This window comes from Elgaria multicarinata, chromosome 12, assembly GCF_023053635.1.
Source record: "Elgaria multicarinata webbii isolate HBS135686 ecotype San Diego chromosome 12, rElgMul1.1.pri, whole genome shotgun sequence".
NCBI lineage: Eukaryota > Metazoa > Chordata > Lepidosauria > Squamata > Anguidae > Elgaria > Elgaria multicarinata.
The window spans coordinates 6089931-6112926 of NC_086182.1; the positions used below are offsets into that span (position 1 = coordinate 6089931).

The 22996-nt window shown below is 46.7% G+C and overlaps 1 protein-coding gene across 1 annotated transcript; it reads right to left on the reverse strand.

The window, feature by feature from the left end:
• Positions 1-284: 284 nt before the first annotated feature.
• On the reverse strand, positions 285-22855 carry LOC134407595 (neuropeptide FF receptor 1-like). The gene is made up of 5 exons (XM_063139465.1): positions 22543-22855; positions 22215-22314; positions 19525-20248; positions 467-865; positions 285-347 (listed from the first exon to the last, which is right to left on the reverse strand). Exons 1-5 carry the CDS (start codon positions 22853-22855, stop codon positions 285-287), a joined length of 1599 nt encoding a protein of 532 aa, XP_062995535.1.
• Positions 22856-22996: the final 141 nt, after the last annotated feature.

Below are 22996 nucleotides of genomic sequence, written 5' to 3' on the forward strand. Positions count from 1 at the left end.
AAGAAAAGAGCAGTGAATTTTTAAGGGCATGATTCGTGGCCAAAGATACCCTTCAAAGCTAAATGTCACAAGAAATTCAAGGAAATCAAAAGAGTGCTAAGGGTTCTTCTACACAACCCTAAATAGATTTCATGGCCTGAAGCAAAATTCCAAGGTAGATTTAGAGGCTCCTGCTTACATGTAACATAGGGTGACCATATTTTGGAAACCAAAAAGGAAGACAATATGGCTGCCCTCAGGAGGCGTGGCCACCCCAACATGTCCAGCCCCCAAGGGGCGTGGCCTCAGTCAGCATCCATTGTCAGCATCACCATCGTTAGCAGCAGCAGCATTATCAATATCATTATCTGCATCCGTTATCATTATCAGCATCACCATTATCCTCATCACCATCAATAGCAGCAGCAGCAGCAGCAGCAATATCATTATCAGCATCCATTATCATTATTACCATTATCATCATTACCATCATTAGCTGTCCTCGCTGCCACTGTCCTCCGCCACTGTCATCTTTCGCCGCCTGGCTGAGTGGTCTGGTCCACCGCCGCTGGGGCGGGGAGCGAACGGACCCCCACCCCTTGACTCTCGTCGAATGCCGGCTGGGGCAAGGAGCGAACTGCGGCACTGACGGGATTGCATCAGCATAGCAGAAGGGCAAAATCGACCCTGGGTTGAGGCTGGGGCTGGGAGATGGCGTCCCAGAAGTCTGGGAACGCGTCTTCCAGTCCCCGCCCTTCTGCTGCGCTAGATCGGCGCTGGGAGATGGCTGCAGCACCCGTTCCTGGAAGTCCGGGAATGTGTCTTCCAGCCCCTTTCCCCAGTGAATTGGGGGCCAGTCCCGGTTGGCCCGGAGACCTCTGTTTCTCTGTAGGTCTCCGGGGTTTCCCGGTGCATCTTGTCACCCTATACATCAAGGAAGTTTAAAGCAAAAGGTAGAAGCGGTATTTCCTGAACACAAACATTCCTTGGCCCGTGACATTTTTCAGGCAATTCCCATGTTAGCTCCCACTGAGACCCTGGAGGGGGAGGGGGGAGTTGAATGGAACATGTGGAGTGGGGGGTAGATCCCCAGTCACAGTAAATGGCTTAGCTATCCTTGCTACAGGATGGGGAAGTGCCTAAAAGAAGAAGAAGAATTTAAGCATTCAAGTTATATAATAAAGGAGGAAGTATCAGGAGCAGGCAATGGAACCAGATCTATATTAACTGGGGAGCTAACATTTCTGTAGCCATCTTGAAACGCCATATACTTCACTAGTAAGAGACACAAAATATGATTTCACCCATCAGTGAAATGCCATCATTTCTGAGTTGAGGTGTGGTAAAACGTTAACAAATGCATCATACTCTAACGACAATAGGAAAAACTTGAAGCCCAGTGAGATGCCTCCATTATCTTGAGCGGGCGCAACAGAGCTGACTGGACCTGCAAAAAGGACTTGTCCAAATTGGAGTGTTTGTTGATGACTCTTTTGTAAAATGACAAGAATGAAGTGTGACTCCATCTGCAGGATCTCCAATGTGAGCAACACAATCAGTATATGTTATGGTCTGTCAGAGTTATACGTTGCTGTCACTACTTCTTCACAAGGTAGAGATTAGAGTGTCGCTTGCACAGCCTTGGAGAGCTACTTTAGACTCTCACTGGTTCTGAGTGAAACCACAGCCTTCCCTGTGACCAGCAACCATACATAGATTTATACTCTATGAATTTGTCTTCCTATCAAAATTCTGTTCAGCCAAGATCAGAAATGTGGTGGGTTCCTTTGAGTGCTGTGTGTGTGTACATTTTGCTCTAACATACTAACAGTAATAAAAGTTATAAAAGTGAGGCGGGCCTTCAGATTTTAATTGAGAACAAATTAGAATAGTTTATCTACCAGAAGTCTTGGAAACACTATGTTAAATTCTTCTTTAGAAAATACTTCTCTAAGAGCTTATCCCTATACAAGCCAATATTGTAAACAATTATTTAAGTCTCTTTAATTTATTTCACTGCAAAGACCTTTTCAGATCATGCCCCATTCCAGAAGAACCCAATTAAATTCCTTGACAACTAGGAGCATCTTTCAGGATTTTAAAACTGTGCTGCTAATTAGTGGAGCAAAATGAGGCTATGTGTTCAAAATAAGATTTATCATTAACTGAATTCAGAGGAAATCAAGGGCAGAAGTGCAGATGAATCTCCTTCAATTTTTTTAAAAAAATATCCTACTTACTTGTAATTCCTTTCTTGCAATTCATTATAAAATTATAAAAATTTAAAAAATCCGTGTTCTCTGAATTAGGTCACAATCCTATATTCAAGATATACCAGCTGAGAGGCGATAGACTATTTATTTATTTATTTATTTATTAAATTTATATACTGCCCCATAGCCGAAGCTCTCTGGGCGATTTACAAAAGTTAAAAACAGTGGACATTTTAAAAAGTATACAAAATTTAAACAATCAAAAAATATAAAAACAACAGTATAAAACAGTATCAGAGGTCTCACTCTGTTGACCCCAGCAACTGGGGTGTGTTGGTGCAACTGTACGGATACACCAGTACATCTCTTCCCACCACTGTCAATGGGATATAAAATCCCTCTTGCCCATTTTCCTCTTCATTCATTGTGGAAACAATGTGAGTCTTGCAACCAGCAACACAGTTTTGAAATTTCCACTGTTTGGAAATGTAATTTTGTAAGTTGATCGGTTTCCTCTCGGGAGAATGTGGCAAACTCAGGCCCCAAGGACAAGATTCTGGAATCCCAAAGCCACTTTAAAAAGAATGCAAAGGCTCAAAATGTTTCACTTTCTATGAGCTGACACTACATAACAAGTTAGATCTAGGTTTACTCAGAGTAAGCCCATTGAAACCAATGAGATTTAACATAGCCACGACTAACATAAGTCACATTGGTTTTAATTAGGGCTGTACAGGGACACACACACCCCGATCCTTCTCAGAGGCCAAAATGGAGCCCCTGTAGCAGCCCCGATCCACCTTGGGGCTGCCTGGGGAGTTCCTGAACTGCCTCGGCACCGAAGCTGAGGCAAAATTTGGACCCTCCGAGGTGACTCAGAGTTTTCTGGGTGTCAGCTGCACAGCCGGCACCCAGAAAACTTTCCCCACTTACATGGTGCCTCCGCCGTCCGCCGCTGCAGACGGCGGAGGCACCAGGTAAGCCACCTCCACCACTGGGACCTGTGTCCAGCCTTCAGCATACTCGAGTGGAAGCCGACAGACGCATGCCAGCAGCAGCGGACACAGGTAAGTGGGGAAGGGGGCTTACCTGGGTCCACCGCTGCTACCGCCACCGCTGGCTTGTGTCCGGCAGCTTCTGCTCAATGACACTGAAAGCCATGCAATAACTTAACATTGTGCGGCCTACTCCCTTTCATTTCCAGCAGCTGCACTGGAAGCCGCCAGAAGAAAGATGGCAGCGGCGATAGAGGCAGCAGGTAAGGAGACTGGTGGGGGGTGGGGGCAGGGCCAGCTCCAAAGCGCTGAGGAAGCCTGAAGCTTCGGAGCCAATTGGCTTCGGACCACCTCGGCCTTTGCCCAAACTGCCTTGGATCCAGTTCAGAGGGGTCCAAACCACCTTGATCTGCTTCAGACCCAAGGCGGTGCACAGTCCTAATTTTAATGAGTCTACCCTACGTATGGGTAAATGTGGATCCAAGCCAAACCATTCCAGGTAGTCACAACACCTTTTAATATCAAAACTCCAACAGGACCTTAAAAATTAGTGGGGTATCCATATAAAGGCCCCCCCTCCCACTGAATAGGGAAAGCTCAAGCCCCTGGGTAGCATGAGGCAATGGTGCCTGAAGCACGAAGTGTGGAATCGCTCTCTTAAGCCCACCACCACAGGTGTACGCCCCTTGCCCCTAAAACTGTTTCAGGAGTTGAATCGCAAGACCCCCTCTCCCAATTTCCCTGCCAGTTCGCTATAATGGGAAAGAAAATGCTGGGAAAGAAGTGTGCTCCAGGCCTTAAAACACTCCCCATCTGTGGTGTAGAGACAGTTGACTATTATGTCATCCAAACCCAGATGGTTCCTCAAGAATTACCTGTGGAAAATTAACTGCTGTAATAGTCTGGGACGTGGGTGGCTGGAAGCACAGACTGAGGGCCGGGACCCAGGAGAGCCAAGGTGTACAAAGACTAACCCACACACAAGCTGTTTAGGATAGAGCGGTTTACTGGTATAACCACAAAGTGGCATAGTCCAAAGGGCAGTCCGAGGTCAGGAACAGACAAGGTGTGGCAGAGACAATAGCAAGAGCATAGCCCAAAGAGCAGTCCGAGGTCAGGAACAAGCAAGGCATCAGGGGAACAGGAGCCAAGCACCACAGGAGCGATGTTGCTGTAGCAAATGCTGGAGTCACAATGTGGGTCTTAAATAGCCCTGACTCTAGCTGCTCCCAGCTGCACCAAATTACACTGTCATGAACTGCTGCTGGCCAAGGCCTGAGTCCTGCCAGCACTCTGCAGCAGAGCAGCCCTCTGAGCTCGGGCCTGGATCCTGAAAGTACTCATCCCTAGTACCTGCTCCTGACAACTGCCCAAATGAGAAGAAAGTAAATTGGACCGACCACAAATCTTGTCCTGTTGCTTTGAGTGAACTGAGACACACACACATACACACACAACCTGATCAGGCGAATAAGAAATTTGTTTCTGACTAAGCAGTTGTTTATTTTGTACAATGCTACCTGTCGTTCCTGACAGAACCTTATCATGCTCAGTGGTGTTTACTGATAAGGTTGGGCCAAACCCCAAACAGGATTTTCTCATAAATCAGCAGGATGGGGCTGGGCCCCACATAATGGCAACAATCACAATACTTTAAACATTCAATTTGCATAATAAAGGAGAATGAGTCAATTCTGGGTGGCAGTACCGGGAAGACAATTATTTGTTGGCTGACATGTTAACATTTCTATAGATTCACACTCTTCCACAGATGCTTTACTGGTGACAAATACTATTATTTCACCCATCCGTGAAATCTCATCATTTCTGGGTTAAGATGTGGTTAAACTGTTAACATGCACATGATGTTAACAAAAGAGGACCTGAAACCCAGTAAGATCACTGCTTATCATAGAATCATAGAGCTGGAAGGGGCCTACAAGGCCATCGAGTCCAACTCCCTGCTGAATGCAGGAATCCACCTTAAAGCATCCCTGACAGAGGGCTCTCCAGCTGCCTCCTGAAGGCCTCTGGTGTGGGAGAGCCCACCACCTCCCTAGGTAACTGGCTCCATTGTCGTACTGCTCTAACAGTCAGGAAGTTAACCTAGACAAGCAAGAGTCATAAGCCATGGTTTGTTCTTGGCTGATGACTAGTGGGTTGATGAAAACTGTAATCTAAGACAACTGCAAGGCACTGTCTTGGGGGGCGGGGGGAGCGGAGCAGCCTGTTGCTCGCTGTTTGTTTGCTCTGATGATGTTGCTTCTATTTTGAGGTTCAAGATGCCTTTTGAAAAAATTCGGCTCGCTAGTGAGCTGTTGATATGTGGCTATACAGAGATCAAGGTACAGAAGGCTCAGGCTCATTGTGTCCTCCAGTGTCCTTTTGATTAGCAATTTCATTTTGCATCCGTGTCACCCACCAGTACAGATGTAGGCGAGGATCTGCAAATGACCACCTGTGTGCCAAATGGTTCCCCAACGCCTCCCTCTAGTGGGAAAAAGGAAACAGTGATATAAATCCTTAACTGCTAGAGGAAGATGCTGGGCTCCCACCCAGGCTAGGGAGAGATAAAGATTGTGGGGTGCGGGGGAGGACAGAATGAATGGCAGGCATTTGGATCCAGCTCCTTTGGGGAGGGGGAGAGAAACCCTATTTTGGAATGTTTTCATCGGCCAGTGACCATTAGGGTGACCATATGGAAAGGAGGACCAGGCTCCTGTATCTTCAACAGGTGTACAGAAAAGGGAATTTCAGCAGGTGTCATTTTTATGCATGCAGCACCTGGTGAAATTCCCTCTTCGTTGCAACAGTTAAAGCTGCAGGAACTATAGTAGAGTGACCAGATACAAAAGAGGGCAGGGCACCTGCAGCTTTAACTGTTGTGATGAAGAGGGAATTTCACCAAGTGCTGCATACATACAAATGACACTTGCTGAAATTCCCTTTTTTAAACAGGAGCCCTGTTCTCCTTTCCATACGGCCACCCTAGCTACCATCCCATTTCCACCTTTGCCTTTACAGACAAGTTCTGATGAGCACAAGTCATTCTGTTGCTTCAGAAACTCTCCTGGTGGGTGGGACACCAAGATTTTTCTTGTGTCCTTGATTCTCGGTAAAGGATATTTGATAAGAACATAAGAAGAGCCCTGCTGGATCAGACAATGGGTCCATCCAGTCCAGCACTCTGTTCACACAGTGGCCAGCCAGCTGCTAACCAGGGATCCACAAGCAGGACATGGGAGCAACAGCTCCCTCCCACCCATGTTCCCCAGCAACTGGTGTATATAGGCTTACTGCCTCTGATACTGAAGGTAGCACATAGCCATCAGGACTAGTAGACATTGATCGCCTTCTCTGATACAGGAGATAGCACATAGCCTGCGCCATATGAAGGTTGTAGTGATAGCCACTGGCTTAGATGGCCTTAAAGAGGGGATAGATAAGTTCCTGGCAGAGAAGGATAGTTCTCTCAATGGCTATCAGATATGAAACCTCACTGGAACTGCCACAGACCGAGGTGGTGTATGTCTGAGTACCAGATGCCAAGGGCAATCAGCAGAGGCAAGTTCTGACACACCTGAAGGCACCCCAGGTAATGGAGCTTCTCCTTTTACTCCTCTCCCCCAGAAAGTCCTTATCTTCATTCCTTTCTTGTAGAGCATCCTCAGAGCAACTTTTTGGCTACATCTGGAAACGGAGTGCTGTTGGGCTAGATGGACCGCTGCACTGACCTGACAAAGGAGTACTTCTGTTCTGCATTGTAGGAATATAAGAAGAGCTCTGGTCCAGCATTCTTTTCACACAGTGGCCAACCAGCTGCCCAAAGGAAGCCCACATGCAAGACATGGGTGCACCAGCCCTTTCCCACCCATGTTCCTTGGCAACTGGAGTACCTAGGCACACTGCCTCTCATACTGGAGGGAGCAAATAGCCATCAGGGCTAGTAGCCCTTGATAGCCTTCTCCTCTAGGAATTTATCCAACCCCTTTTAAAGCCATCCAAATTGGTGGCCATCACTGCAAATTCCATAGCTTAACTATATTCTGTCCTGAATCCCCCACCAATCAGTTTCATAGGATGACCCCACTGAGTTCTAGTATTATGAGAGAGGGAGAAAAATGCCTTCCTCTCCACAATCTCCACTCCAGGCATAGTTTTGTACTATCATGTCTCCCTTTGGCCTCCCCTTACCTTCAGGATGACCAAAAAAGGAAGGAAGGAAGGAAAGAAGGAAGGAAGAAAGCTTGAGTGCAAGCTCATTTAGGAGTTTTGTTTCAACTGACCCTTTGTTTCTGTCACGTCAGCCTGCAAATAAGATGACTCAGGTATCTCCTCCATGGGACATGCACACCCCTAATATCCTGCTAGTGTGAGTCAGGGGTTCTGCTCTAGGAAGGGGGAAAAACATTCCTCAAGCATCCAAACAGCAACAGTAAGTGGAGACTCTGATGTCAGTGGGGCGGTGAATCTGCTCCGGGTTTCAGCCAAAACCAGTCAGAACTTTAAAGGAGCTCTCGAAAGTGCTGCAAAGTACCTTGGATCCTCCTTTAGAGCTCTGACTGGAATCCAAAGCGGATTCACAACCCCACTGACGTCAGAGCCACCAGCCTCCACTGAAAAAAGCCCTTCCTCTTAGCGGTGGCTGCCTGCATGAGCAGATTTGCTTGTATCACTTTCTCCCAAGCTTGCCAAAGAACAAGAGTGAAAGCTGTTCCTGCAGTGAAGCGAAGGCGGCAGACTTGCCCATTAACTGATACTGATGTCATGCGCCCCGCTGGGCTCTGTCGGAAGACGGTGGCCACTCTTCCATGCCGTTAACCTTGCGGGCCGTGTCGATCTATCTGCCTGTCTGCCTGTATCAGCTAACGTCGGTGGATGCTGGAAAACGTAGAGGCACAAGGCTAGCAAGGGACAGAATCTAGGGTGACCATATGAAAAGGAGGACAGGGCTCCTGTACCTTTAACAGTTGCATAGACAAGGGAATTTCAGCAGGTGTCCTTTGTATATATGGAGAACCTGCTGAAATTCCCTCTTCATCACAACTGTTAAAGCTGCAGTAGCTATACTAGAGTGACCAGATTGAAAAGAGGGCAAGGCACCTGCAGCTTTAACTGTTGTGATGAAGAGGAAATTTCACCAGGTTCCCCATATATACAAATGACACTGGCTGAAATTCCCTTTTCAATACATCTGTAAAGATACGGGAGCCCTGTCCTCCCTTTCATATGGTCACCCTACAGAATCTGCTGGAAGATACTTTGGATTTCTACAGGTTGTTGTTGTTGTTGTTGTTGTTGTTGTTACATTTATTTGTATCCCACCTTTTGCCCAATACTGGGCCTCAAGGCGGCCTTATAAAGTTTAAAACATACAATGGGAAAAAAAACATTTAAAAAACACAACAAAATTATAAGTTCCCCTTGGAGGCCCGATGGGCACCAACATTGACTGTGTTTCAACGCCAAGTAAAAACACGGCTTTTTAACAAAGCCTTTGATGGTTAAACTCACTGGCACATTGCTTTAACTGTTTTAACTGCTTTTACTGCTTTTAAATTATATATTGTTTTAACTTGGTTTGTGGTTTAATTTGTTTTTAACTGTGTATATTTATTGTTTTATACTGTATGTTTTATCTGTATGCCGCTCTGAGATCTTAATGACATAGGGCGGGATATAAATGTTTTAAATAAATAACTAAAATAATAAATAAGTCATTAACATAGATGGGGAGCCAGATTATTCTCCAAAGGCCTGCTGGAACAAACAAGTTGTCCGGGAAAGCTGCCAAGTGGCTTGACAAAGATAAGCTCACACAGTTGGTATCTTAGTAACAAGGAATTTATTGCAGTTACAGACTTCGGGAGTAAGGTCCAGAGATGCAGTCCAAAGGTCACAGGAGTAGGCACGGGTAAACGTTGTCAGAGGCAGTCCAAGGTTACTATAGGATTCCGGAAGTCGTCAGGCGTGGTCACGGGGTCCGGGAGTCAAGGCTGGGTTCAGGAACTCGGGATCTGGAGCGAGGTGCGTGCTCAAGAGCTCTGGGAGCCAGCTTCCACCGAAGAGCTCAGATAATCTCTGACAATTTGGCAGGGCTCCTGGCTGCTCCTTTTATCCTCAGTCAGAGTGCTGAGTCAGCGTTCCGCAGCTGATCTCTGATTGCCTGGCGTTTGTGTTGAAGCCGGCTAGACCGCCGTCGGGTGGACTTCTCCGCCCTTAACTGGCTGAAACTGGGCTGGTCCCTCTCCTCCCCAGATCCCTGCGGCTCTTCCAGAGTCTTTGCTGGCATCAAGCCCTCTGAGCTGGCAGAGGTTCCTGCTGGCCTTGGCTCCTCTCCCTGAGGCTCTGCCACAGCCTCTGCCAGTCCATTCTCTTCTCCTGAGCCAGGCCCCTCTGCACTGGGTCCAGCCTCTGCCACCTCCCCCTCATCTCCCGACTCCGGTTCCATGCAGGGCATGACACAAGTTTTAGCCTGCTTCCGAAAGCCCATCAAGGAGGGAGCCAGTCTAGCTTCCCCGGGGAAGAGAGTTCCAGAGCACTGGAGCAGCCACCGAAAAGGCTCTCTCCATGTTCCCACCAAACGTGCCTGTGAAGATGGTGGGACTGAAAGAAGGGCTTCTCCAGAAGATCTGAAAGCACGGGCAGGCTCATAAGGGAGAATACAGTCTTTCAAATAACCTGGACCCGAGCCATATAGGATGCATGCATTATTTTCCATCATGTGCACGCCTCTCTCCCCTCTCCTTATTTTTCCATGGGGATGCAGGGGTTTTTACCCCAGGGATTCCCACCCACCCACTTCTGGATCTTTCATGGCTAATACCAGAGACTTAGGCAGGATCTACACTCTTGCTTTATAGTGGTACTGAAGTGCACTGACAACTGTTGGGGCCCACGACACATCTACACCAAGCAGGATATAACACTATGAAAGCGGTATATGGTATCCAAAAGTGTAGTTTTTAAAATAATAAATACTATTCAGTGAGTTGCAATAGGTTTTTTTTAAAACAACAACAACACCAAAACCTACACTTTTGGATACATTCATCTTGATTTTAAGTAGGTATTTTTAATAAATCATATTTTTAATATAATAATGTCTTTGTATTTACAGGTTTTAATACTTCAATAGCGCTTACTGATATTTGTGTTGTTTGTATTGTGAATATATATATATATATATATATATATATATTATAAGAGTGTATATTTACTTTACCACTGAAGAAGACTATAGGTCGAAGCACATTTGGTATCAGTTTTTAAATGTTATACTATTGAGTTTTTAGCGGTCCAATATATATTGTGTATTTGTTTTCACTGTTTATGTTTTAATTAGATTGAAAAATTAAATAATTTTAAATTGTTTTATTATTATTGTCATCAGATTGTTATTATCACCAGTGTACCCAACTCAGTTTGTTCCGTTTCAATGCTGGGAGTTGTAGACATAAGCCTAGATCCCTGAATAATGTGTTAATCTTTGAACACCATCTGACTTGTGGTGGAAAACAGCCAGAGGGCAGGCCTTCTTAGTTGTGGCACCCTGCTTATGGATTTCTTTTTCCCAGGTAGGCTTGCCTAGTGCCTGCATTAATGGCTTTTAAGTGCCAAGTTAAATTAAAAATAAAATAACATTCCAAGGCCTTTTAACTTGATGCGATTTTTTATGCTGCATTTTTCCTGTTATAACCAGGGCTGGCGCTGCCATAGAGGCAGCTCAGGCGGCGGCCTAGAGCGCTAAGCAAAGGAGGGCGCCGAACGGCACACCCAGAAGCTGCTCTCCTAGAGCAGCTTCCAGGCACACTGTTCCAAAGCCGCAGCCCCCCAACCCCTGCATCATTGCTTCGAAGCCAGTGCCTGGTCAGAAGCCGCTTCTGGCTTCAAAGCCAGGACGCTGGGGTTGGGGGGCAGGGGGCAGCTTCAGCATGGCACGCCAGGAAGCCATTTCTAGGTGTGCCACTTCGAAGCCTCCGCCCCGTCCCCCAACCCCAGCGTCCTGGCTTCAAAGCCAGGAGCGGGGGCGGGGCGGAGGTTTCAGTACGGCGTGCCCGCCTAGGGTGCAAAATAGTCTGGCGCCGGCCCTGGTTATAACTAAACCACAACATTCCAAGACAGATGGAAGAATTACTGATTAAAGTTTATGATTTTTATGTCAAAGCCTGACGTTACGATTGAAACAGAAGAGTGAATGGAGAAATGACAGATAGCTGGAATTCCAGGAACGCGTCCTTCACCTCCCCCAGGGCTGATCTAGGACTAGTCCTGGGCCTTCTTCTGGGCCTGCACAATTGCATTGGCCAAGGGGAAGGCCAGATCAGTGCTGGGGGCAGTGGCTGGAGGATGTGTTCCTGGAAGTCTGCGAACACATTCTCCAGCCCTTTTCCATGGTAAATTGGGGCCCAGTCCCAGTTGCCCCAGAGATCTCCATTTTTCCGGAGGTCTCCGGGGTTTTCCGGTGCATCTGGTCACCCTAGATGCAGCCCATTTATGTGGGTTGTTTCCTTTTATGTGGAATTGGGTTGACTGCTCGAGACTGACCTTAGGAATCACAATGGCCACCAAAGGCCAGTAAATCTGGCCTCCCACCCAAGACATGCTGGGAGTTGTAGCTGTAAACCTAGTTTTTTATTATTAAATTCTTTTAAAAAATACTTAAATCCCCAAAATTCATGTTTTTAGATTTTTTCTGATCCATGTACATGAAGGCCTGTCTGTGTGAACAGTATTAAGGCAGTACCATATGTGGAAGTGGGTAAACATTTCAGGACATATGTGACACACTCATACTTTCCGCTTTATAGGTAGAGAGATATGGTGTGGAGAAATTCTCTTCTCCGCTCAGAGCCAGTGTCAAGGGCAGGCGTGTTGTGCATCTGCCAAGGGTCACACCCCAGCCCCGGCCCACTAATAAGGACCTGATGGACTTGCTCCTTTTCTTCACCATGGTAACCTCCTTGTTCACCTCCCTCTTGCTGTGGCCCAGTTAACAGCGGTGGTGAAGGCAAGGAGGAGGAGAGGCCACAGCCTCCTCGCTCCGTGGTCCTCTGCCTGTCAAGCAAGCAATTGTTGGAACGATGAAAAAGAGGAGGAGGAACAAGAGCCGGTGGTGACAATGGCGGCCCAGCCTCAACGGATTCCCTCGCTGCACGGCTGCCAGGAGAAGGCGTCACAAAGGGGGCCGCCACGCTCAGTGCTGCCACCTGGATGTGGTGCAGTCCCCACAGTTGTTTCCAATTGGCCCTTTCTCATCCAGCGTGACCAGATGTGAGGAGGAAGGGAATGTGTTTTTCTCCCGTACGGGATGCAGTCCATAAATCATAAGCTGGCATGTCACTCAGCGTCTTATAAAGTCTTGGCTTTTTGTTTGTTTGGTTTTTTATGGCCCATTTGGGCTTGTTTATTTAAGGCAGGCCTTGGAACAAGCTTTGTAGACCACCCAGGGGGTGACACAAGCTCTTTTGTTACTTATTTAATCTGTTTCTTCCGTGAGTGACAAAGTTTGTTTTCCTTTGTTTTGGCAAGGAATGGTTGTATGTTAGCCAAATGTCTAACACTTAAGACACATTTAAAACAACACCTCAAAAAGGTTTATTCCGAGTGAGAATTATTCACCCTCCAAGAGGAACCTGGCCCCTTTTTTGGGTGTGACTTCTCAATTTGGGCCTGCCTCTTGACTGAAAGGAACCAAATCCAGAGCAGTAACACATGAACATCGCAAGGTAGCCACGTGTCCTCTATTGCAGAGGCTCGTCTTCTACTGTCCTCTGCTTTGAACATGTCCTCTATTTGGAGGGCTGTCTGTTCCCAGAACCCCAAGAAGGGAGAGCAGCAGAAGGGCCTTGAAGTTCCCATCCACATTGACTGACGGGTCACCTGGTCCACCGTCTTCCACACTATGGTGACATGTTCTGTATTTCGATTTCAATGACAGTAATGATTTCTAAATGTGCATCTCTTTATATAAATCGTTACCTACACATTAAATCCACTCAATGCTAACCTTGTTGAAATCTAAACTTGGCCATCCAGTCCAACCCCCTGCTCAATGCAGGAATCCACCCTAAAGCATCCCTGACAGATGCTTGTCCAGCTGCCTCTTGAAGGCCTCTAGGGTAGGAGATGTGCCTACATCACATCTTGTGGCAGCAAACCCCACAGTCCTCTGTGGAGCCAGGCATTTCTGCTACAATTCTGCATTGGCACTCATTAGTGCAGAGACGTGGCAGGATTAACTGCCTAAAGCAGGCAAGAGCTAGAGCTGTAAATCATGTGGACATGCCTGGCATCTGCTGGGGCCCACTACTGATGCCTACTGTGGCCCACCGCCAGGACCTCCATGCCAAACCTTCAGCTCCTGCAGCCGCCATCTTGTTTCCCCCAGAAATGAGGTGCCCCAGAAGACCATCCTCTGACAGCAGGAAAAGAAAGGGCAGAAAACCACTTGTGATAAATGCCCTCATGGATGATCTCTCTCAGAGTGTAAGTCTCTGCATTTCTAAGGAGATCCAAACACTTCCCAGCCTTGGGAGAGCTAGACCATCACAGAGCTTGATGCTCTTATTATCTACACATCTGTAGCTCAATTAATCCTCCTCTTCGTCTGGTTATCTTCAACAATTCTTGCAAAAACACTGCTTGCCTGGCTGTTCTCACCCACAGGAGTTCTTGCCTTTTCTCCACCCCCTGCCTATTTCACTCAGGCCGTTTCTATCTCATTCTCTGAATTCCACTTTAAAGAAGAAAAATATTTGTTCTTTGATATGAAACGGACCCATCGAGTAGCCTTTACCCAGCTTCGATTCGAGCTGATGGACACAATGATGTTACAGGGTAGATTCCAAGGTATTCCATCGAAAGATAGACTATGTATATGTGGCAACCCTGAAATAGAAGATTTAGCCCACTATTTACTTGAATGTTGTTTATATTCAAAATGTAGAGAACATTATCTATCTATGTTTTTAATACGCATGAGAGACTGGACAGCCAAGGATAAATTGTCCTTTCTCTTACGTGGTTCTAACTATTTTGTGACCCAGAGGGTTGCTCTCTTCGCTCTTAAAGCAGCCAGCATAAGGAAAAAAGAATTAGAAAAAATGGATTAATTAATAAGTTTTTATCAAATGTTGTAATATACAAGGGGTCTTATTAACTGTTAGTCATATATAATATATCATATACGAACTGTATGTTGTTTTAAAATTTTAAATCATAAATTTTAAGTAATGTCTGTTTGTTCTTAATGGTTATGTGATTTTTTGAAATGGTCAGAAGACTTATTCAATAAAGGTATTCATTCATTCATTCATTCATTCATTCATTCATATCTCATTCTCTGTGGCTTGAGCTCGCTAGCCATACGAGGCATCCTCCTGGAACTCTGGAATGGTCTTCAGGCAGATCAACACACCCAGCTGTCTCGCTCTAAATTGTGTCTTGGCTCTTCGCTAGCTAATGCAGGCTTGTAAACAAGAGTGCGGTCAATCAACCAGTCAAATACGTGGGGGCAGACTAATGTAGGAGGGCATCTACACTAGTCAAGTTAGAACGTGTCTTACTGTTTCTAAGTGTACATTTGGTAGCATTTTGCCACATGACGTTCAGTTTGTGACGTTTTATTGCTGTCTGTTCTCCAGTTTTTATTTTGAACTTCTCTGAAATAAGTCGTTCTATTTGGTATGATGTGGCTGATTTCATCGTATTAAATGGGTTTCCTGTAGTTCTTAATTAGCCAATCGCATTCCTGGGGGGCATATTTCTGTAATTTCCACACCCAAAGTTGGAGCCGGGTTTTTTTCTTTCAAGCCTCTTTTTTGCAGCCACTTCCAGTTTCACTTTTGGGAGGCTGCTTGCTGGATTGTTTGTAGGTGGAGGATTGTCTCAGAGAGAAGAGGAAGTGGGAGGGGAAATTGGCAGACAGGGAAATAGAACAAACGGATTCGTTTTCTTAGTGTGGCCAAAAGGAATGCATTCCCACGGAAAGAGAAAAGTAAGTAAATGTTTTAAAAACTGTTACGTTTTAAATCGTTCAAAAACAAAATGTTCAATGACTGTAAATACAACATTTCATATACTAGTGTAGATCCCCTCTAGGAATGGTCAAAAGAGGAGGCAGAGGCCAAAACACAGTGAGGCAGTTGGATATGCTACACAGCCAAGAGGCAAAGTCCAAGGGTCAGTATCACGGAGCACCAATCATAGGGCACCAGAGTTGCTGAGGCAGTATTGTCTGCACACTGGCTAGGCTAACACTGAATGCTTTTAATGGCAGAGCCTGCTGCCCCACCCATGGCTCAGCTGCAGTACATTAGAGCTCTCCAGTCAAGGCCCTAATCACGACAAGACCTTTCCTCCCCAATAGATCACTGCCATAGCCTGGTGCTTCATCAAGATTCCCTGAGTTGCGCCTCCTCTGGCACCATCAGTCCCTGGGAATTGGGGGTGCTCAGCCTCCTCCTCTGAGGCACAGCCTCCCTCTTCCTGAGCAGCTGGGTCCTCAGCAGGCTCCTCCATAGTTTCAGTCCTCTGTTGCAGTCCAGACTCTGGCAGGAACTGGGCCTCATCCTCTGTTGGGGTCTCTAACTCTTCCTCCTTAGAAGAGTTGTCACTGGCAGAGTTTCCACTCAGGCCCCATCTTTCACAAAGGTGTCAAGGTCCCCCCCCCCCCCGCCCGCCCGGCTCTTCTGGTTCTTCTGTCGTGACCCATCCCCTGAACAGATGCCGGCCCCTGACACTGATCCAGATGAGGAAAGGCCAGCCAGGTCAGTTTGATCAGCAGCACTAGAGGAAGAAGTGCCGGATACCAAACATCCCACCTGAGACTTTCATCCAAGGACCCCCAAAATTGGAATCTCCAGAGGCAGCAAACCTGCATTCCCCAAATGGCGGCCTGTCAGCAGCAGCAATGGACCTGGAGGAACTAAGAGAGACAAGGAGGTAGACTTGGCCACTGGACCAGTGGAGGCTGGTGGCTCCAATGCCAGTGGGGCAGTGAATCTGCTGCAGGTGTCAGTCAGAACCAAAACCAAAGTCCATTTGTCATCTTAGTTCCCAGTTCTTGCCTTTTGGAGCTTTTTGCTGCCCCCTTTTCTGTTTTAACCACCCTAAATAAGTTGGTGTCATCAGCCAAGCTCTCGCTGCTCAACATGAACTCCAGCATTTGTCCTGAATCTAATGCCAGCGCAGGCTGGCGGTTCTGATGTCAGTGCGGCAGTGAATCCACTCTGGGTTTCAGTCAGAACCAGTCAGAATTCTAAAGGATCTATCCAAGGTACTCCAATCCTGACTGGCTCTGGCTGAAACCCGGAGCAGATTCACTGTCCCACTGACATCGGAGCCACCAGCCCCCACTGATAGCAAGCTCCCTACGCTGCCACAGAAACATTTCACCCATCATTTGGGGAGGGAATGAAAGCCACAGCCTCCGACACTCTCAGTCAGTGTGGCTCAAGGGCCATTTGCTCCCTCATCATCCTGCCCAGATGCTGCTGAGGTCTTTCTTGGGGTCCCCCTCCCCCTCCCATTTTCTCAGGTGACGTGGACAATGACCTTACAGGTGACCTTTTTCATCATGGCACCCTATTTTTGGAATATGCTTCCCCCAGGGAGCTTTGCCTGACACCAACCTGGACGTCTTTTTGGCACCAGGCGTTGACCAACCCAGACCTTTGAGCTGTCTTTTAGTTGCTGTCCAGTAGCTGTTTTATCTTGCTAGCTCTGTTTTTACATGGTTGTCAACATCTAGTGAGGTTGTGGTGGTTCTGCTGTTTTAATTCGTTGTTTATACTGGTTTTCCATTTGTTCGCCACTTTGCTTTTAGGGTTGAAAGGTGGGGAACTGCAAACAGTTTCAAATAAATACATACACACGTAAAGGCCAACCACTGAGAAAATGACTACATTGAGATTTTAAACCAGGAACTTCTGGCTCCTGTGCATTATACAATCAATACATCACGGGTCGTTTCCTGCTCATTTGGACCAGTCATTAAATAGTGTTTTGTGAACATCTGCCAAATATGTTTCCCCACCATCTCTTGTAGTATTTTGGCCTTTTATTGCCCACATACCTTTGAGTACATCTTTGCTGTCATACAGACTAGAAATAGGCTTTCTCTCTCAATGAAAGCTAATTCTCAGGCTGTCGAATGCTGCACCCAGTATCCCATTCATGCTTTTCATAGAATCAGCCATGCTTTATGCAGAGTCCTGAACACACCTTCCTTAGCAGCGTAGTATCTAGTTGGCTTGAGATCCATGCCCTTTCAGCAAGGGAATCCATCCCTGCCCCAGAAGGGAGCTGTGTACCCAAAGCGTTCTGCTAGTTCTGTCTGTTTCCTCTTTATGATGCCTTGTCCACCCAGTACATCAGCAATGTAAGAGCCAGTGTGGTGTAGCGGTTAGAGTGTCGGACTGGGAGTCGGGAGATCTGGGTTCTAGTTCCCACTCAGCCATAGAAGCTCACTGGGTGACTTTGGGCCAGGCACAGACTCTCAGCCCAACCCACCTCACAGGGTTGTTGTTGTTGTGAGGCTAAAATGGAGAGGAAGAGGAGGATTATGTATGCCACCTTGGGTTCTTTGAAGGAAAAAAGGTGGGATGAAAATGCAATAAATAAACAAACACAAAAGTTGAAGAGCACAAAGTCTACCTAATGCCTCATGCAGATCAACACAGGAACATCAGAAAGACCCTTTCTGGATCAGACATAGCGGCCAATCAAGCCGGACATAAACACTTTACCACTCATCCCACCCACCCCAGCAATTGGTGTGCAGCAGCAGTGGCTGGTGGCCCCGAATTTGGTGGGGGTCTGAATCCATTTGGAGTTTCAATCAGAACCAGCCAGCTCTCCAAAGTGCTGCAGCCTCTCCCCCAAATGGTTCAGCACCTTGGATGGCTCCTTTAGAGTTCTGGCTGGTTCTGATTGAAACTCTGAATGGATTCAGAGCCCCACCAAATTCGGGGCCACCAGCCACTGCTGCTGCATCCCAATTGCTGGGTGGGGTGGGGGAGTGGTAAAGTGTTTACCCAGAATGGATTCACAACCCACCGAAATCAGAGCCACCAGTCTCTACTGGTATGGGGAATGATATTGCCCTGGCTGATGATGGTAATATACAGCCACTATGACCAGCAGCCATTCTCTCTGCACCCCATAAACACACTCTTGACAGATACAGCTAGGGGCAACCTAGACTCTGCCCTGAGAAAAGTCAAATCCTGCACCCTGTATATATTATCCATGCATTATTCTGCCTCTACTTGCTTTGGGGAGCAGCCAATGGAGGCTGGTGGCTCTGATGTTGGTGGGGCAGTGAATCCACTCTGGGTTTCATTTAGAGCCAGTCAGGACTCTAGAGGAGCTCTCCAAGGTGCAATGGGGGTGGTGAATCCGCTCCGGGTTTCAGTCAGAGCCAGTCAGGGCTCTAGAGGAGCTCTCCAAGGTGCGGAGGCCTCCACTGGGAGCAAGGAGGGATTATGCAGAACACCCCACCCCTGGGCCATTAGTGGCCTTGTTCAAAGCACACTATCCATGTGCATTCAGAAGTCACACACACACACCCATATCAACAGGGCTCATTTGCAGAGATTTCCTTAGGCCTATAACCCTAACTACCTCACCTGCTTCTGAGATTGAGGCAGGCAAAGGCTCACACATGTGGCCCATTGCATCTTCGCAACCACAAGGGCCCGGTTGTTTTTTTGTTTGTTTTAAATTAAGGGAAGATTCTCCAGAATCTGGCTGCTGCTCTCCATAATGTGTCTTTTTTGGTGTGGTTTGTGGAAATCCTAGCATACACGCATAGCCCTGCTTGTAATTTACTGGCGAATGGGAGCTGTGCAGATGGGACTCTTATCAAGTCACCAGTGAATCCAGAAGCAGGATCCATGCCTCCACGAAGAGAACTGAGATCCTTTTTAACTGCAGATGCCATGGATGAAACCTAGGGCCTTTTGCACGCAAACCATGTGCTCTCCCACTGAGCTACGGGCCCCTGCCTGTCCCTCCCTATCCACACAACAGTGGAAAGTCCGTATCTTTCACTTTACACAACACAACGAAGATTGGTTTTGATTCTGGAAAGAGATAGATGGCAGTATTGCCTGGAAACCATCTTTCACCCACACAGCCCCACCCCAACCCCCGCACACATTCTAGCCATTTTATGTTTCTGTCTTCTCCCAAGCCTGGCTAACTCCATGATAAGTCATGATTTTATCAATGTCCTCCAAACCAAGGCCAGGACACTTGGGTTGGATGTTTTTCAAGAAGAGAGGGGCCGTGTTGTGTGTGTGCTGCGAGGACATTGAGTTAGAAGAGGTTGCCTGCGCAAAGACTTTGTTGCACATCCCAAAGCTGAGGGGACCCCGCGATTGTTCAGAGTACGTCTCCTGGTGTTTCAATTCCTGGGAGCAAAGCTGGAATTTAAAAGCCGCCTGGAAGCCCCGCCTGAAGTTCTCGTTGTAGTAGCCATAGATGACCGGGTTGATGCTGCTGTTGGAGAAAGCTAGCCAGTGGGCAAAAGGGAAGAAATAACCGGTCAGCAAGTCCAGATGCTCATCAGCCAAATTGGTATAATCCACCAGCAGCATCAGAGTCCACAAGGGCAGCCAGGAGATCATGAAGAGGAGAGCAACCAAAATGAGCATCTTGATGACTTTGATCCTCTTTTTGGAAGTGCCGTTGGCTCTGACGGCACCAGGTGGGTTTTCAGAGACAGGCACCGTGGAACTGCAGAGTTTCACACAGACCCTTCCGTACATGAAGACAATGAGGGTCAAGGGCACCAGGTAAATGTGGATGAAGAGAATGGTGGTGTAGAGTTTCCTCATGCTGTTGTCTGACCAGGCTTCGTAGCATGTGTAGAGCGGGTAAGTGGTGTTCTTGCTGTCACTGAGCACCATGTAGTGGTCTTCCAGGCGTCCCACTGTGAGCATGATGGCAGAAGGGCACATGATGGCTATGGCTAGGAGCCACACCACGATAATAATCACCATGGCCTTTGGAAGGCTGAGCCTCTCTCGGAAAGGCAGGACAATACAGTGGAATCTAGGGGAGGAGGAAGAGGAGGAAACAGAAAGGAGTACTGTGACGTTACCCCACAATTGATTCTATTTGTATATATCTGACTTAGTATGTCTGGTAAGTATGGAATGTTAGAACTGAGTGGGTGTGGTTTATGATGTCATAGGTGGGAGGGGGAAGGAGTATATAAGGAGAGTGTTGGGAGTTTGTATGGGGTGTGTGAGTTGGAGTGCATGTGAAGAGAGTAAGAAGAGTTTGGATTCCAGGGACTTCGGATTTGTGGTATCCCTCAGGCATAGGGACCATAGGGGTGAGCTTACCTGCTCAGCCTGCCGCTTGTCCCTAGACAACCAGGCAATAACTTTAGAGCCTTTTCCTTGCTGGATTTCTTTATTATCGAAACCTCCTGGAACAGTGACACACCAAACTTGTTCTTTTAATATTCCTCTACGGGACATTTTAGGATCATATTATTTGGTGCACCTTTCTGGCATTCAGATCTAGGTGTATTGAGAGCCTTTTTTAGCTAAAGGGCAGGATGCAAGTGCTATAATAATAATAATAATAATAATAATAATAATAATAATAATAATAATGTGTTTATTTATTTGTTACCCACCTCTCCCTCTAGATTGAGGCGGGGTACAACACAAATAAAAACACCATAAAATACATACAGCTAATTCAAATGTTTAAAACCAGTGAATCATTAAAAGCAGCAAAAAACGGCATCTTAAACTTCGACTGGATAGGCCTGCCAGAAGATAAAATAAATAAATAAATAAATAAATAAATAGGAAGGAAGGAAGGAAGGAAGGAAGGAAGGAAGGAAGGAAGGAAGGAAGGAAGAACTCCACTAACAATCTTAGCAGCTAGAACAACTTGGAATGCATCAGCTGTAGTTGGATCCATATTCTCATGCTAAATTAACTTGATGGGAGGATACAGTTTTGACAAACATTTGTGGAAGAGTTGGGTAAGGTGACCATACGAAAAGGAGGACAGGGCTCCTGTATCTTTAACAGTAATGTAGAAAAGGGAATTTCAGCAGGTATCAATTGAAGAGGGTGAAATTCCCTCTTCATCACAACAGTTAAAGCTACACTAGCTATAGTAGAGTGGCCGGATACAAAAGAGGGCAGGGCTTCTGCAGCTTTAACTGTTGTGATGAAGAGGGAATTTCACCCTCTTCAATTGACACCTGCTGAAATTCCCTTTTCTACATTACTGTTAAAGATACAGGAGCCCTGTCCTCCTTTTCATATGGTCACCCTAGAGTTGGGCTTAGAATGGAATTTATAGCAGGCTCGCCTCCCCCACCCCTAGACATCACTCCACTCAACTGTGCGTCGCTGAGCCCTAATCCACCCTTTCCCACTCATCTTCTGGTCACTTGCAAAGCAGCGAGGAAAATATATCAGGGCTCTCTTCAGCTCTGTTCCTTCAAACATCCATGGCTCCTTGGCATGGAGTTTGAGAGCTGGAATTCCCTTCTCTGTCAATCCCACTATAGACCCAGAAGACACCCTTTGTGTTGTGTTCAGGGTAGGCATGGCTGGGCACCTGTCGAGGGCCCACACCCAAGCAGGGGCCCTCTGCTCCTCCTCTTCACCACGGCAACCTGTTTGTTCACCTGCCTCTCACCCTGGCCCAGGCAATGGTGGTGCTTAGAAAGGAAAGGAAAGTACACTGCTGTTTTGATCTGGTTGAGTTTTTATATTGTATTTTGTAGTATGGTTTTATACTGTTGTTTTATACTTTGAATGTTTTTAATTTTTGTGAACCGCCCAGAGAGCTCTGGCTATTGGGCGGTATAGAAATGTAATTAATAAATTAAATAAATAAACAAATAAATAAGCAAGCAAGTGGTATCAGGAATGAGAAGGACGATGAGGAGCAATAGCAGCTGGTGACCCTGGCATTGAGAAGGTAATCGCATTGAGGGCAATGGCCCTCAAAAGCCTGGAGTCAGCACTGAAGCGACCCTTACCTGTCCATAGCTATAGCGACGAGAGTGAAGACAGAAGCAGAGACGGACATCCCTTGGACAAGGCCACTCATGGTACATATAACCTGGTTGAAGGGCCAGCCTGTAGTGTAAAGGCACACAGAATGAGCAAACTTACTCTTCGTCATCAATGTAGCATTTTTTTTAAATTAGCAAGGAAACTTGGCCACCCTTGCCACATTCATGATCACAAGGACTCCGTCACGCCACGCCATTCGTATTTTTATGAAAGCCATATTCACATTTCCAACACCAACTCAGAGCTTCTGAAGGTTCACCTCTCCTGCTTCTGCCATAGAAAAGCTCTCACCTGTGATCAGGTTGTCCATCAGAGTGGTCGGCACGCAGAAGATACCCACCAGCAGGTCACTGATGGCCAGGTTGAGGATGAAGAGGTTGGTGACAGTGCGCATGTGCTGGTTCTTCACCACCACCATGCAAACCAAGGAGTTTCCAGCCATGCATGAGAGAAAGACAACTAGGTATGCCATGATGAAGATGGAAGCAACAGCCGGAGGGTGCTGGTAGTAAGGGAGAAAGGTGCTGTTGACATCGCTTCCTCCCGTCCACCTCTCAGTCTCATTGGCCAAAATTTCCTTCTGGACAACTTCCTTCATGTTCATGCCAGTAGCTGGCTTCACCTACAAAGCAACCAAAACAGCTATGTATGCATTTGTTTTTGTTGGTTAATTACCAAAGAAAATTATTTTTTTACTTGAGGAAAACATCTCACTCAATGGGCACGTCTACACCTGCCAGATATC